This window comes from Equus caballus, chromosome 12, assembly GCF_041296265.1.
Source record: "Equus caballus isolate H_3958 breed thoroughbred chromosome 12, TB-T2T, whole genome shotgun sequence".
NCBI lineage: Eukaryota > Metazoa > Chordata > Mammalia > Perissodactyla > Equidae > Equus > Equus caballus.
In genome coordinates this window covers 43647941-43666063 of record NC_091695.1, presented here as the reverse complement: position 1 = coordinate 43666063, position 18123 = coordinate 43647941, and the positions used below count along the sequence as shown (strand labels likewise).

The following is an 18123-nucleotide window of genomic DNA, read 5'->3' as shown; positions in this document are numbered from 1 at the left end:
CTGGCTGGAGCAGCTATGTGGATGGTAACACTATTTAAAGAAATGGGGAAGACTGGAGGAGAAACTATTTTGGAGTGGGGGACTCAGGAGTTCTACTTCAGATATATCAAGTTTGAGATGAATTAAAACCACCAAGGAGCACTCTCAAGTAGGTCTTTGGATCCCTGAACTTTGAGCACAGACAAGAGAGATAAATTTGAGTCTTCAGCAGAGAGATCAGCATTATCCAACAGAATGATGTGAGCCACAAATGCAAACCACATATGTAATCTGAAAACTTCTAATACAGACACATTTAGAAGTGTAAAAAGTAAAAAAACAGGTGAAATTATTATTTTTAATAATGTACTTTACTTAACCCAATATATCCAAAATATTTCAACATATAATAATCATTTAAAAATGAGTATTTTATGTTTTTTCCAATGAGGAAGACTGGCCCTAAGATAACATCTGTTGCCAATCTTCCCTTTTTTTTTTCCTCCCCAAAGCCCCAGTGCATAGTTGTATATCATAGTTCTAAGTCCTTCTAGTTATTCTGTGTGGGATGCCACCACGGCATGGCTTGATAAGCAGTATGTAGGTCTGTGCCCAGGATCCGAACCGGTGAACCCCAGACCACCAAGGCAGAACACGCAAACTTAATGAGTTGGCCATGGGGCCAGCCCCTAAACATGAATATTTTACATTGTTTTTTATACTAAGCTTTTGAAACCCCAGGGATATTTTACACTCACAGCACCGTATGTGGCTGTGGCTATGATACTGGACAGCACTTTACATGATATACAAAGCCAAGGGAATTGATCAAATCACCTAGAATGGGGTTTCATCCTTGGCACTGTTAATACTTGGAGCTGGCTAATTCTGAGCAGGGGGAGGTGGCGTGATGTGGGGGTTGTCTTGTGCACTGTAGGATGTTCAGCAGCATCCCTGACCTCTACCCTCTGGATGCCGGTAGCATCCACCATTTTGACAATTAAAAACAACCTCAGGCACTGCAAAATGTCCCGGCGGAGGGTGGGGAGTGGAGAGAAGCAATCACCAGTGGTTGAAAACCACTGACCTATAGGGAGAGTGTTGAGGGAAGAGGGCCCAGGAGAACTCTGGGGAACTCCAGCCTCAGCCTCTGCCTTAGGTAGTGTGCATGGGGAATTGAAAGGAACAAATAAATTCTCTGGTTCAATTTTTCTAAGATTGTATGGAAATGAAAGGAAGAGGTGGGTGATTTCATGTGAAAACTGCAGAGATCCAGTTTCTAGCACATGAAAAAAACCAACCAATATCTGTAACAGCAACATCAAGAGGTCTTCTGCCACTGTCACTTATATAATCAAGTTTTTCTGTTCTCTTCTGATCTCTTCCTCTTGACAACCCATGGCATTTAATTTTGAGAACTGTCCTCCAAGAGAAACTCCACAAACCTGTCTGGAGAGATTGGAGGTTATCCCAATTAGAAGAAAGTATGGGTGCGGATTCAAGTATCAAGCTTCCATGGCCTCTTGGTCAGATACACAGCTCTCTTGAGCACAGAGGAAAAAGTATGCGGGCTGGAGATATACATCTGGGAATCTTTAGAATCCAGATGGTAGGTAGAGCCAAGGGAATTGACTGATACCACTTAAATGAGGAACATGGAAAAAAGAGGATGGAACCCTAGCCTCATTTTTACTGCCTCAAAAACGTAGCTTTTCACCTTGAAAGTCCAAATCTGTTTGTTTTTTTTTTTAAAGAAACCCAAAACAGGCCTTTAAGGAACACCTAGTGCAAATGCTAAGGGAGAAGGGGCCTGGCATGTATTCAAATATCTGTAAAAACAAAGTCTAGTGCAGTATGGTCAAAGCCAAGTGAGCAAAGGAAAGTAGGATAAAGTCAGAGAGCTAAGAGGAGAAGGGGCTGGATCATATAGGCCTTTATAGACCTTTCCATGGACTCTTGACTTTTACTCTGAAGGAAATGAAAAGCCCCCGGGGAGGGGGGTAGGTGCAGTATGAGCTGAGTTGTGAAAATATGTGATTTCTATTTTACAAGGATCACTGGGGCAGCTATATTGTGAATGGATGGTAGACAGTGTAGAAGCAGGGAGATCAATTAGGAAAGAACTTATAAATCCAGGTGAGATGATGGTGGCTCTGATGAGGCTGCTAACAGTCAGGGAGATTATGTGAAGTAGAGCCAACAAGATTTCCTAACAGACTGAAGGTGAGTATAACCCCTAAGTTTTTGGCCAGAGTAACGAAGGATGGAGTTCCATCAACTGAGATGCAGGAAGGGTTCAAGGGGGAGGAGATCAGAAGTTCAGTTTTATACAAGTTGTTTGAAACATCAGATAGCCAAGCAAAAACGTCAAATGGGCAGTAACATATGAATCTGGAGTTTGGGAGAAAGATCTGGATCACAGATAGAAACTGGGAATTTTTGTGCATAAATGGCATTTGAATCCACAGGATCACCAAAGACCAAGATCTGACTTATGGAGCTTCCAACATCAAGAGGTCAGAGAGACTAAAAGGAACCAGTAGAGGAAATTGAGAAGATAAGAAAACTAAGAGTGTTGCATCCTGGAAGTGAATTAAGCGTTAAGGAACAGAGAGTAATCAACTACATCAAAATACTAATACCAAAGATATAAGTAGGTAGATGAGGACTAAGAATTGACCAGGGGCTGAGGGGATTAACTGCAAAGCAGCACGTGGGCTCTTTGGAATTACAAAAATGTTCCATATCTTGATTGTGGTGATCGTTACACGATGGTATAATTTACCAAAATGTCTCAAAACTGTACTCTAAAAATTGGTATATTTTTATAAAAGAAACCTCAAAAGCTCTATTTTTAAACAAGTGCATCACATCATGATACCCCTCTGCTTGAAGACAATGCAAGACTATTTCACTCAGAGTAAAGGACAAAATGGCCCTAGATTATCTGCCTCATTGTTTATCTGACCTCCTTTCCTACTACTCTCTCCCTGTCATTCCACTCTTGCCTCCAGACTGTTAGAACAGGTCAGCTACAGTCCCACCCTGGGGCCCTTGCTCAAGCTGTTCTCTCTACTTGGAATACTGGAAGTCTGTTTGGCTCTCATCTCATTCAAGTCTGCTCAAATCTCAACTTCTCAATGAGGCCTGGCCACCCTATTTATTACAGTAATCTGCAAGCTTTCATTGCTCTAGCTCTCCCAATCCTCCTTACTCAACTACACCCTTTTTAATACAAAGCTCTTATCTCCGAACATACAGTTTACTTATTACCATGTTTACTGTCTGTCTTCGGCTGGAGTGTAAATTTCAGATGGTGGAGCTTCCATTAGTTTGGGTCATGAGGATAAGAAAGAGAAGAAACCACCACGCAACTATAATGGACATGTGTCATGAGCAAGAAATAAACCCTGATCTTGTAAGTTAAAAAAAAAAAAAAGTGACCACATGATTTAGCAACATGAAATCACTAGCAATGTTCCTGTGTACCCCTAGGGGTAAAAGCCTGATTAAAGAGGTTTTAAGAGAAAATGGAAGGTGATAATTTGAGACAGTTAACAAAGACCCTTTTCAGGAGTTTTGCTACAAAAAGGAGTGAAGAAATGAAGTGGTGGTAACTGGCAGGGGAACAGAATCAAGACTTTTCTTTAAAATGGGAACAAGAGAATGTTTGTTTGCAATAGATGACGTGAGAGGGACAGAACTGCAGGAGCAAGAAGATGGGCCCTAATGCGTAAGTAAAGCAACTGGCCTTAGATAAACTGAGTTAACAAAAGGGAATGTGATGTAGGTGCAGATGCTGGAAGGTGAGTAGGTATGATGAGAATGCTAAAATTCTCTTCTGATTGCTTCGGATTTCTTCAGTGAAGTATGAAAAAGGTCAGGGCTGGCCCCATGGCCTAATGGTTGAGTTTGGCGTGCTCTGCTTCGGTGGGCTGGGTTGGGTTCCCAGGCATGGACCTACACCACTAGTTGGCAGCCGTGCTGTGGTGGAGACCCACATACAAAGGAAGGAAGACTGGCACAGATGTTGGCTCAGGGCAGATCTTCTTCAGCAAAAATAAGGTCATTAGCTAAGTAAGCATGAAGGGAGAGGAAGTGAATGGGAGAGCAAATTGACCAGGGACCTATTCTCTGACTGCTTGGCAGAATTACAGGTCTACACAAGATACAAAATTTGTGATCATTTAAGTCACTGAGATTGTTTTTCTCCAGTTACCTTCAGCCTTACCAGTCAGCAGAATTGAGTAAGTGAATTGGATTCAATCTGTTTTGTGGTTTTGCCAAGCAAGTATGATGAAGCTGGGGGACTGGGTAGCCCTGGGACTCGCAAAGAAAATGATGGTGTAGGTAAAGGAATGACAATGAGTGGCTACAGATTTCAAGTTGGGTAAATAAGTGAACAGATTAAGAGGGTGAAGAACAATGAAAAACTGGATGGATTGGAAGTTCCAGTGGGATCAAAGGGATTGGAATATTAAACAAAGCAACCTGGAAAGACCAGAGATAGCTGAGGTAAAGACAAGAAGTAAATTTCAAGAAATTAGGAGGCTGGCATTTTGAAACCAAAAAAACAAGACACCCTTTCATATCAATTGATATTTAAGAATGATGCACTGATATGATTTACCGATTCTCCCTTGGTAAGGTGGGAAAATACTGCCAGCCAGATTTGTTATCCATCTGCTATCTTAAGAGATGTCCAAGACTAAAACCTAAAGGAAATTTGTTTAAAGAAACTGTTTTATGACTAAGTTAATTAATTTTAATGATGCCCAGGTACTGTTTATTTTTGTTTCATTATTCACTCTGGTAAAGCAAATCAATATGGTGGTAACATGACTCTCTAAATCAAAGTTATATGAACCATGTAAAAAATTAGTCTCCGATGAAAAGCTGGACCAACCAATAGGAATGTTGGTCAATACACACCAAGCCATGTAAAGTCAGTTTAGTGAAATCAGGTTTAAAAAAAAAAAGTTCTTGTTGCAGCATAAGAATGTACTGGAACTGGACACCAAGAAAGTAAGACATCTGCTAATATATAGCCTATAGCTTGACCTACAACCATCACAGAAAGCCAGCTGGGTAAAGGTTCACCAAGTCTTCCACCCAGCAGGAAACCTGGGGGACAAAATCTCTGCTTAGGCCAAGATAATGGCCTCTAACTTGGGCCAAATCTGAAGTCTGTCTTGCAGACAGATAACTCACATATTCTAAGAGGCCACCAATGGTCTTGAAGCCTAACTCAAGGAAAAGGCCACGGGACCGGAGTGAAGAACAACTCCTAATAGAGCAAACATACGAAGCAGCCAAACACGGGAATGCGCCCAGATGAAACTGGAGATACTGCAAATCAAGTAAAATGAGCTCTCCCCCCAAATAAGAGGTTCTAAAACTCACAAATAAGCTTTGCCTTGGATTGCCAATGGGGATAATTTGCCAAAGAAAATGTTTCAAAAGTTGGGGAATTAAAACTTATCTATCTGCTCGCAAATTGGTCTGCATGCTGTCCACTAGATGGAAACAGTATTACAAGACAGAAAAGGACTAAGTGAGAAGAGAAATGTCATTCTCATGCATCTTGACTAACAGAGGCAGGGTGGGGCCCTGTAGGTTCAATCCTGATAGAGAAGTCCTGGGCATTGTCATACTGGATTGGGGAGCACCACTGATTCTCCAGCAGGTTCTGTAGGTAGTATCCTATAGACTGAATCCCTGGAAGACAGGCATGACAAAGTACAAGAAATCTGATTAACACTCTATGAAATAAAGTCTAAAGCCTCCTATGTAAAGCACTCTAAGGGGGTTCATCTTGCCCCCCAAGCCAAGCCCTAGAGACTGTGATTTAATTGGTATAAGGCAGTGGTTACCCCTGGATAAGCAGGGTTTGTTAGAGTAGGTAGGAGGCCTCTATGTCCTGCTCATTTCAGTCTTTCATCAAAAAAGGTGCTAAAATTTCTTACTCCTTTTAATTAGAAAAGGAGATGCTCTAATAACATTATTTTCATTCCTGTGGTTCCACTGCAATTAAAATTTGTCTCCACTGGGTCCCCAACTGAGTGGCCATCTAGAAAACGAAGTTAGATATCTACCTCACACTTTATATCAAATAATTAAAATTTTAAGCTTAAAAAAATGAGACCATAAAAGTACCAGAGGGGCCAGCCTCGTGGCCTAGTGGTTAAGTTCGGCACACTCCGCTTCAGCAGCCTGGCTTTGGTTCCTGGGTGTAGACCTACATTACTCATCAGTGGCCACGCTGTGGTGGCAACCCACATACAAAATAGAGGAAGATTATCACAGATGTTAGCTCAGGGCAAATCTTCCCTAGCAAAAGAAAAAAAAGGACCAGAAAAAAAAAGTACGAATTTTCATATTCTTCAAGTACAGAAATTCCAAGTATGATGCAAAGTCCTGAAGCCCTAAGAAGACAAGGCTGGAAATTCAACTAGTGTACATTTAATTTTCCTGCATGGCAAAAACCTCATGAAATAAAATGACAAACTGGAAAAAACACTAGCAACTCATATCACAAAGAGCTGATTTCCTTAATGTATACATCGCTTTCAAAAATTAGTAAGATCAACACCCAACTGAAAAAAAGGTAAGGACTAAAGATATGAAAAAGGAAACAAATTGCTCTTAAAAATATAAAGATGATCAACCTCACTAATATAAAAATAGATGCTATGCATAACTATAATAGTACACCATTTTAACCTATCAGGTTGGAAAAAAATCAAATGCATTGATGAGGGTTTAAGGAAACACTTTGATACCTTGCTGGTGGGACTATAAACTGGAATAACTCCTGAGAACAATTTGACATGTAACAAAATGTAAAATACCATTCCACCAAAGGAATATAGTTTATAGATACACTGCACTCACGCAAAATAACCATTTCATCTAATCCAAAATGCCACTGATTTTAAAGGGCATCCTTGATTTTAAAATGCATCATTATGCTAACACTAAAACCAAAACACTGCCAATTAAACTATGGATGTCAAGATACAGTCAAATTTCAGGTATTAAAAAATATGAGGAAAATATAAGAATTGATTAAATATATATCCTATAACCTCATTAATTTCATTCCATAAATTTTTTTTTTAAATTGAGGTATATATTCAAAATCTGGTTCCCTATCTTTGCTGGGTCTCCTACATTTTATAGATGTGCCATACTGAAATTGCACAGGAAATTTTTTTGACATCTTAGCTCCCGGGCTGGTTCTCTGGCTTTCCAGGAAAAATTTTCATTATTCACTACTAAAGTCTGCTCTTCAAACCATTTTGACTAAATCAGAATGTCCTAGAGTCCAGCTCAAGCTAGTGGGTAAAAACTATCTTCCTTCCCCTTGCAAAAGCCTGGATGAAATAGATCAGACTAGAAATTCTATACTACGGGAGCTGCAAACTCTCAAAGCTGGTTTCAATATTCCTTGCACAGTGAAACTGAGAGTCCTCTCATCTTCTTGCATAACTGAGTACAAAAAATTCAGCATGCTGGATAACGGTACTGAAGGAGATCAGCAGGCTAAGTAAGCCCTTAAAGAACCAGCCCTGGTGGGGAAAGAGCAGAGTACTCAGTTTGCCTCTGCTAGCCTTGACAAGTTAGACAACACTCGAGCAGTAATAAAAACCTGAATTCAGCTTTTAAGGTTTACCTATCACTAGGCTAAGCACTTCCTCCTTTGGTGTCTTACCTCCTTGACAAGACTGCTAGCACCCTCAGGGATGCTACTGACCTGCCAAAAAGTAATACAGGTCCCTACTCCTATCAGAAGATTCGCATTTGGTGAAAAGTTGGAAGGTTCACTGAGTGTTAAGCCACCATCTCAGGCTTACGACAAAACTGAGAGCTGTTGGTGACAAAATTTTTTATTTTTGTCAAAATAATCCACGCACATGGTTTAACAAAGCAAATAGTATAAGGCTTTCAAAAGTCTCTTGTCCCATCCTCCCAGAAGCAATGGCTTTTAGCTCTTTTTAGCTGTTTCCTACCTTTATGTATCTGAATAAGATGCTCATTATTCTCCATCGCCACTTTTTAAAAATTAGCTATTGATTTCTATCAAGAACTTCAGAGTTCTGCTCTTACACACCTCATTACTCACTCATCCACTCTTTCCCATTCTCAGATGACAATTATTTTATTAAACACTCAGTGCTGCCATATTATGACTAGGTTGAACCCCATAATTATATTTTACCAGTTTTTGTTTACTCTGGAATTAACATTCACCTTTTTTCATTTATTTTCTATGTAGTCAGTAATTCCACTCTGAACTCTTCAAATGAAGCAAAAATTTCCTCAAAATATTCAAATACAGGAAGTTTCAAATTCTGTGTTGGAGATACCCCCTTCTAAAACTCTTACTTTCTCCTGCTTCAACCTAGACTACTGTCCCCCAAGCCCTCAGCAGAAAACTAGCCCTGAGACTTACCATTGCCATCATTTTGGTAATTCTTTTTGCCTCAGCATGAGACCACAGTGGAGAACTCTAGTACTGAGCAAATTTTATTCCAGTAGTTTCCTACAGCACTTACTTAACACAGTGCAAATGTCTACCTCTCACTACTCCGTCCCCCTAGAGTCTAGTTTACTGCTGATGTAGCTTTGGGGTAAGGAGCCCAATTTAATGTAGCATTCACCCAAGTCAACCTCAATTTTAAAGATGCCTGAAGGACTTTTAGTCAGAGGTCTAACAGCAAATTAAACTCCAAAATCACCCTGAAAACTGCTCTCCTAAGTCCTTTGACCCATCCAGAACCATCAGGCTGGGCCAGATGCCATCACTACGGAAATGTGACCATTCCCACCCCCACTTGACTTCCAGTGATACACCAATTATTTGCACAGCCAGGCCTAGACAGAAAGCTGTTTGTGGATGCAAGGTTAAGGACAGGCATCATGCCCTATTCATCTTTGTATTCTCCACATGGTACTTACACATGGTGGGCAACCAGTGAGCACTTCATGAAGCGCAAAGCCAGCTCTCAGCTGGATACTAACCACACTTTTACTCAACAGAATGAATGGTGGAAGGCTACAGAAAATCAGCGTGGTAAAGCATTACTCATTAAAAACCACTGCATAACTCGAGTCAAGTGATGGTAGTATAACTTTGTCAATTACACAGAGCAGACTATGTGACTTGAACTCAGAGATACATGTGATTGGAAGCTTAAATAAAAATAATTTCAAAAAACTTAATGTTGAAATATTAGCAAGCTAAATTCAATCCTTTCAAATCACCTTCTGAAGTTTTAGAATTCACTATTTTTCCCTTGTTCTTAATGGTGTTCTTCCTTTCAACAACAGTTAAAAAATAAAAATTTTTAAAAAGCAGCTTTGGTAGGAATACAGCATTAAACCAGCCCTGATTCTGGCAGTCAGGAAAAACTGCTATTGTGTCTGTTTCTTGGAGACCATGCTCTCAAAGCAAAAAGCTTAAATGATTCCCTTTAAAATTTTAACCAGACAGCATATTTTATAACGCAAAATATATTACTCCCATATATATAAACCTATGATGTCACCACCTCGGAAAAGCCTTTACTGACCATTTCCATCTAAATAAAATTCTCTGCTTGACATTACGTATTTTATTTTGTCTCCCCCTCTGAGAATATAAGCTCCAGAACTATATGCATCCTCAGCACCTAGAACAATACTTGCAGAGTATCACTCAAAATATTTGTTAAATCAATGAATACTGCTAGTCTCCATCTTTTGAAACTTGCCAACCCCACCCATCAGACCAAGGGATATAAAAGTGTGGATCAGTGATGGATCAGTCTTTGAACAGAAAAAGGGACCAAAGTAGGCACAACCCTCCAAGTGGCAATGGCAAAGAAACCAACCCAGCCAGGGAAGATAAAAAAGACAGATGCTAGGAAAGTACCTAGCCTAAATATTAGTTACAATCATCATTACTGACCACCTCTTAATCTGAAGGAGCTAATAACTCTTCCCATCCCTAATCCCCTTAACTCCACCAAGTTTTCCTGAAATTGTCATCTTCATCACTTGACCTCTCACAAGAGACAGCTTCCATGTTCAGTATTTGTATTTTGAGGCTAACAGGAATAAACCAGAAATGGTTGCTGGAAGGATTAAATGAGCTAACACATGAAACACCTATCACAGGGTTTCACACAGAGCAAATATTTACAAGTTGTATTGATAGTTATTCCCATCTCAGCCATCTAAGAACCAAAATCTATCAGTCAAGTAGAAGCATTAGAGAAATCTGAGAAATCACCCAACTAAAGACCAGCTCCTTTAGTTCCCCCATCACAACCCCCCTTTTCTAAAAGCATAATGCCTAGCACACAGTATTTGTTGAATGAATGATCTGGGAAATGATCTAACTAGACACAACCCTACTAGTTATGAGTCGCTTAACGATGAGAATACTCTGAGATATGTCATTAGGCAACTTCATCATTATGTGAACATCATAGAGTGTACTTGGACAAGCCTAGATGGTATAGTCTACTACACACCTATGCTCTATGGTACTAAGCTTATGGGATCACCACTGTATACAGAGTCCCTCAGTGACCAAAATGTCATTACGTGGTGCATGACTGTACGTATTAAAACTGGAGCAAGAAGGTATAAACAAAAAAAAATCTGGAAAATAGTCTGTTTCGATAGAAGCATGGAACTGAGGCAGTGGTTCTTCCTTACACTCACCCCATATCCTGTTAAAAAACCTAAATCTCACTGCTGGGTCCTTTTTCTCTGCTGGTCATTCTAAAGGCTCTAAGTACAAGTAATGAGGTGTTAGTGGGATCATTCAGCTATTCCTTTTTTTCTGGTGAGGAAAATTGGCCCCAAGCTAACATCCATTGCCAATCTTCCTCTATTTTGTATGTGAGATGCCACCACAGCATGGCTTGATGAGCAGTGTGTATGTCCGTGCCTGGGATCCAAACCTGCAAACCCCAGGCTGCTGCCAAAGCAGGGTACACAAACTTAACCACTACACCACCAGGCCAGCGCTCCCATTCAGGGATTCTTTTGATTTTGGCAGAGCTATACAATAAATGGTAGAAGGCATTAAAAAGTATTACTTATTGGCCTGAAGAATTAGCAGAATGCTGTTGGAGCTTAAGCTTTATTTTTCCATGTGGCACGAAAAGTGAAAGCTGACCTCCTGTTCCCTCAAACCCTTCCTTTTCCTAGACCTCTGCCTTGGAAATAAGTCAAGCTAGATTTATTGATTATCTGGGTGGTTGGAATGGTAGTACTAAGGAGTGGGTGATAACTGTTCCTCAAGCAGGGAAAAGACCTACATCTCAAAGCTACTAGTAAGTAGTTGGTTTTGTAACAAAGGTGAACCAGTGGAAAGAAGTCTTTACTGGAATAAGGCTGCCTGCCTGGGTTCTTCTGTACAACCCTTCTTTTCCTTTAACACTTGTAATGCCTATCTGTAATAAAGAAACTGCAGTCATGTTCACCCAGAGCTGAAGGTCAAACTACACCCTCCCCATCTCTTCCAGGGACAAATAAAGAACCCAGACGCAAGCCCAAGCAAGAACTCTCTCAAAGCACACATACCCTAAGTTGAAAAACCATTTATTTCACCAGAAAGAAAAAAGTGATCCAACTCTAGGTGTCTACCCGCCACAAGCCTGTGACACTCTCAACAAGGTCATTCCCAAATCCAATACCCACCCGAAGTAGGAGGCGGGGAGATAGTACAACCCCCACCACTGTTTCTGCACACAATGAGGCCTGCTGGGAGAACAGAACATGAATGGGAAGCTACAGAAGTACTGAAGGACAGGAAGAACAGGAACATGGGCAGGAGAAAGGAAAGGAAGAGGTGGTCTGAACTTAGCAACGTAAATTAAGGTCCACGGTTCCTGAGGGACTGAACACACAGAGCCGAGAACGTCCCGGAGACGGGGTACCACGAAGGGTGTATTCTCATGCACAACCGCAGCTCGGAATTTCAGCCCACACACATCCCACCTGAAAGAGAGCACAATACAGGGGCTTTACAGCAAAGCTCAAAAGGGCTTTCCCACTTAAAACTTCAAAGAACATCTTTACAAAGTCTGGTAACTTGACACTCCTTTTTAAAGTTTACTTGTACCCATCCCCAGTATCATGATAATCTCTAAAAGTGAAAAGAGCCTGAAGGCCAGAGTAACTAGAAAGGTCAAGCAATTCCAACTGAGGTCTTTCTCTAAATTAAATAGCAAATTTTCTTTCATGAGAGTAGGCAGAGACATTGCATTTCTCTTGATGTTAACATTAGCATTCTTCAGAAAAGGCAATTCTACATCACAAACTGTCAGTGGACAGCAGGAAAAAAGGAAAGGTTCCAATTAGCTCTCTGGAGTAAAAAGTGAAGTGTTTAAATGTGGGAGTTACTACCAAGGTCCAAGTTAAAAACCATTAAGTCTAGGCAAAAGTAGCATCAACTGAACAAGCTGTAAGACCTGAGGGCATGCAATTCTGCCTAGGGAAGAAACTGAAACACTGCACTGGAGGGCATGTGTAAGCTACACGTCAAGCCACTCCATTTCTTTTCCAGCCCTATCAGTGATTTCCTATCCAATAACCCTGGGCAAGTCACATACTTTCTGCCCTAACTGAAAAGATGACAGTGTATCATTCACCCTGTTACTACAGGATTACAGATCAATGGCTAATGTCTGGGACACACTGGGGGCTACTCAAAACAAAGGGTGTTGGGAATCACCCTTTAAATACAACAGCAATCTCAAACACCTAGAGCCCAAGGCTGGCAAGCATCAGAAGAGAATATACTTAAGTAGAGCCAAATGGATCATGAGGCTCAAAACGTACAGTAGAGGAAAACGCCAGAGGACTCAAGGTAGAGCTGGTGATTCAAGAGTCTTAAATGCTCATAACTAGTGGGAAGATGAAGGGAGTGATCCGCTTAAGGCAAAGCTCCCAACTCTGGATTTCAACATTATCAAACAGAGTAAAATTAACAGGTGTGCATGTACATTTATATTCCCACACATCCTGAAGAAAGGGAAAGGACGTCACATCTAACACTATGGGGACAGTTTAAAAAAAACTGAACAAAGTAAACGGGCTCTTACAGGACAGATTCAAAGATAAAGCACTGGAGTAGGCACTCTACTCAGGGAATGAATCTGAGCTGAGTGGAGAAGATGGATTTGAGTCTATGCCCCAAACTCCTTGTTGAACACAACTTTATAAACTAAGATACCTTCTTTTATACTCCTCCTCTGCCCCAACTTACCATGAAATAGGGGGTTTTTTTTTGTCTATAAAGCTCATGGGGAGTGAACTGTTCAGGAATGTAACAACTATACTGCTTCAAGATTAACATGATGCCACTTGGATAGTCTTCATAGTAACTGGGACTTGAGCAGTGATGACCAGTTAACTACAGTTATGGATTTTATCATTACAGGTCACATCAGACCTTTCACATAGCACGAAGCAGAACAGGAAACCTGCAGACCTTAGTAATGCTGTACACCTAGAAGCTGTAACAAAGGCTCTGAGAAACAGCACACCCGAGTTTGAATGTCTGGGTCCCAGGTTCAGTTTAATTACAGCACACAGGTGTGACCCAAGATTCACCACACCATTCTTTGTTTTTCCAGGCATAAATAGAATCAGATTGACTCCCACTACTAGGAGCCCTAGAAAAATAGCCTAGAGGACTAAGGATGTTTATACATTTCAAAAAGTTAAGTAGTTACAACTTCTCCCTAGCCTCTGAACCATACTAGTAACCTTACCATAACCCTGCAAAAGCAAGCAAGCAGGGCAGCCTAACTGGAGCCTTTAGGCTGCAGGAGATGGCAAAACCAGAACAGGGGACACCCCACCACTCTCACCTCAAGCTTTAAAAGGCTGAATACCGCGCCCGATCCGCATACTGCTCCCGCTCATACCGGGCCATGTCGTACAGGGAATTCCGCGCGGCCGCTGAAGCTTGGGACAACTCACTCTCATGCCCGTAACCGTAGCCCTCTCCAACAGTGGGGACTGGGCCTGTAGCGCGACGCAGGGGGCTCCGATCCCGCCCGTAATATGAAGTGGAAGCTGCATTAGCAGCAGCAGCGGCTGCTGCAGCAGCAGCAGCAGCTCCTGAGGTCGGCAACAGGTGTCTATCGTAGGGATCGAGAGAGGTGGAGGTGAGGTGACTGGCCATGGCTGTGTTCTGGACTTGTGGCAGCTGGGACAGGGTCTGCTCTGCGTAATTATACGCAGAGGCAGCTGCAGCCGCCACTGCCTCATAGGACCGGGCAGCACGGCAGCGCTTGTAGTAGGCATCGAGCGCTCCGTACGCGTTGTTGTAATACAACGAATCCCCATAGCTCATGGTGTAAGGTGTACGCACTGCTCCATATTGCTCATTATATTGCTCGGTAAAGTCTGCCACTCGGCCCGAACGATCTATCGGACACTCTTTGGACCAGTGCCCCTCTTTCCCGCACCGATAGCAGCCGCTCTGGTCTCCCATCCCGGGCGCAGTCCTAAGCCGGCTGGTGGACAACTGCACGTGCATTCGTTTGCCTTGAAGAAACAGACGCAAGAAGGGTTGCTATCACTCTTAGTCATAGCCCCAGCCCCTACCCCAGACACTGGTCATAGCAATGGCTTTACCTAGACAACCCTAATGCAGAACTAGTTGACAAAAAGATTAAAAAAAAAAAAAAAGTCCAACATATAAAAACAGTATAATGACCCAATTTCAGGCAAAGATCAATTAGATGAAGAAATGTTTTGGCTCTAATGGTAGTTTAATGCTTAAGAAACTGCTTTTGCTCAAAACAAGCATCTCCTCCTTTGCCAAGTAACTGTGGACAAAAACTACCCTGAACAGTGGCCCAATGTCAAAAGAAACCACACTAAGTAAGAGTACTCCACAAGATTCTGACACCTCCAACCTTCACTATCAAGACTCTGATTTCATTACACAGGAAAATGCAAAGGCCAGTCCCCCACCCTACCCCAAAATCAAAGAATAGAGTAAGACTCTCAAGTTACCACTGAGCGACCTAGACTTGATCCGTGGCTGTGTGGTAGGCAAGTTTCAAGATATTTGGAAAAAACACTCATGGATTGGGGGAGGAGGGGCAAAACATGAGTCGAAGGACTGCCTTTCCCCTTAACTGAGTCCTTTAAACTGATGGTTCTGATACTAATTCTAACAAGGATTCTTTCCAATCTGACAGCTAACTTTGTGACCCTCTACTAGGGTCCAAGAAAACAGGACAGGCAGTTCACAAGATGCCTGCATTTTTAGACAAATACTATGGAAAACAGGGAAGAAAAGGGGGTTTCAAAAAAGTGATGAATAACCCATAGAATTAGTCAGTGGATTAAACTGTGCATTTTAGCAAGATTAAGGTACTTTTTCTCCTTAAACTAGGTATATGAGATCCTAAGAACATACACTTAATACCATTTCTTGATGAAAATTACAATTTGTATTCTGGATATGAAAAATACTATTTCTAAAAACTGAGTCAAAGAAAAAGAGAAAATTTTCTGAAAAAGTTTAAGTCAAACTTTTTCGCAGAATTTTCACCTAACATGATCTACCAATTTAATGGTAACCAAAATTCCAGCAGAAACTTTCCAAGGTAGTTGGATGCACCAAAACATAAAGATGAAGACCTGAATGATTAGAACCTGGGGCGTCAACAGATAGGTCACCTACTCATTTAACACTACAGAAAGTGGTAAATACACAATTTCACCTGGAAAATTAAATTTAGGATCTGGGAGGCTAGAAAAGGGAAAAGGGGTTGGAAAGACCAAACTATTTAAAAAGTCTTGCTTTAAACATTACATATCTGTTGGGTAGGTTGCAGGTTCAGAGTATATGCAATTAAGTACTTAAGCGCTTTAAAGTGCTAACTTGTGTCTCTCTGGCATTTGCCCACGGGGCCATTTTGGCATCTAACAAAACCAGAGAAAACAAGTGCAACCAAGGAACCAACCATGCACATTCAGGACATGAAAGTCATTAATAAATGTCCCGGGCTAAGGATTTGCCCATCCCAAAGCCAGAAAAACCTAAATCTTTTAAAATATCTAAAACAGATGTTCTTTAAATGGGCAAACAATAAATACAATACCTGTAAATAAATACTGCTACTCTACAAGTACACAGAACTCCACTAGACAGTACTAACAAGAATAGCTGATAATATGAAAGAAAGGCAAAAATAACAAAGCATAGGCAGCATTAGAGAGCCTATAGTTCAGATGCCAAGAGTTATGCTATAAGGATGATTTGTTCTGGATCACTCTACACTGTCCTCCCCTTACACACATAACTGTGACAAGCAGACACCACCACCTCTTCTATGACTGGGTTAAAGCGTAGAAGAGTATCCAAAAACTAGGTATCATACCACAAACCCTCCACAAGAACAGGCTTTGCTCCAATTAAGTTGTTGACATAAAATAATTCTCAACTTACCAATTAAAAAAGGAAAACAAACTAGACCTGAGACACTTTCTTTAATCATGCACAGCAATACCCATGACACAGGGCACTCGTTACTTGGAAGAATGATGATCAGACCTCCAGCTCTAAGAACGGTCCAACTTAAGAGAAACAGACACCAAAGATAGCAGCAATGACTCTTAACAAGAGGAGTGCTCAGGAAAAGCAGAAGGCGCTACCTTGTTTAGGCTAAAAAGGTTGGAATATAGATCAAAAATGTAGCAAGGAGCTGTGGAAATATCCCATAATTTGGAAGTAGTTAAAACCAAAGTGAAAAAGCTTTTTTGACACTGAGGACCCAAAAGGGGTGGGAGAAGAGTTAGCAACACACCATGGTTACCACCCCCTTCATGACTGCCACTCTTGCCACAGGAGCTCAGACCTTAAACCAAGAAAACATGCCTTCCAAATAAAGTGACAATCCTCAGCATCATTCATGCTGCCCCCTTCCTGGACACACTAACAGTTCATCTAGTCAAAACTCCAATTAACACCCATCTAAGTGCTCTATTCACCAAGGTTGTTAGAGTCTACTCCCCCAACCAGTGAAAAGGCACTGCCTATACTGCCCTCAAAAATCCCAATACCTCCTCCTCAGAAATTCCTGAAATTAGCCTTTTAATTCTCAAGTGGCCTCATCCTCATAACAGATCCTCTTGGTACAAGCCACAACAGAAAAACAACAAGAGCTGTAGCCCTTCAGAAACACTAGTCACTTAATAACTATCTTTACTGAAAAACTGTGAGTTGGGATGAGGTGGGAGAGCATAACAGGGATTCTGCTCCTAAACGTGTTGCTTAAGCCACTTTTGCCAGGTTCTTTATATGTAAAATAAGGCATAATGCTGATACCGTGCTGAGGCAATAAATTCAGAGTGAAACACTGCAATGTGCTCTACATTGCCCAAACCGCCCCCCAAAAAAAAACAAAAAAAAACGGGTAACTGGGGAAATCTTCAGAGGAAATGATTTCTGCACTAATAGGCATAAACAAAAGCCTCAGGGGCTCCAAACTAAAGCCAAGTGGTTTTTCTCCCAGAGACTAGATTTGCCTAAGGTAAAGCCTCTAAATCCCAGCATTCTCCATTTTAAGTACATGGCCTACACTTAATCCTTCACCATCAGCCAGCGAACAGCTATAGGTCTACCCCAAACCCCTCTCTCTATTTATCCAACCTATTTCCTGCACATAACCTTGTGTGCAACCCTCTTCCCAAAGAGGGTGGTTCACCTTGAAACTCTGTGTTGTCAAGGCCCCTGATGGCCTCCACTGCGTCCTCTGCCCGCTCCATATGTACGAAGGCATAATCTTTCACGATGTCACATTCGATGACTGGACCGTACTCCTCAAACTTGGCCCGAAGCTCTTTGTTGGTACACGTGGGACTGATGTTGCCCACATGCAACTTTGTGGAGGTTTTGCTCTTATTCTTGCTGGCTTCCACGTTGATGTTCACCCCGTGCAGCTTGTAGTGGTGCAGGTTGCGAATGGCATCCTCAGCCGCCGTCTTGTCCTCTATGTGCACAAAGCCATAGTTCTTAATGATGTCACATTCCAGCACCTTCCCATACTGCTCGAAGAGTGAGCGGATCTCCTGCTCTGTGGCCTCCCGGGGCAGGTTTCCGATGAAAAGCTTCACCAT

At 41.6% G+C, this 18123-nt stretch overlaps 1 protein-coding gene across 5 annotated transcripts in view; it reads right to left on the bottom strand.

The window, feature by feature from the left end:
* RBM4 (RNA binding motif protein 4) overlaps positions 1-18123 on the bottom strand; it is a 27194-nt gene extending 9071 nt beyond the window's left edge. For 2 of the 5 annotated variants that reach the window (XM_014729715.3, XM_014729716.3), the window contains exon 1: positions 17712-18123. In XM_014729715.3, coding sequence (XP_014585201.1) covers positions 17712-18123 — 412 coding nt within the window. Of the gene's footprint in view, positions 1-11561; positions 11977-13853; positions 14536-17711 lie in introns of those variants that run through there. The other 3 variants (XM_003362631.5, XM_014729714.3, XM_070228924.1) reach the window with 3 other exon arrangements.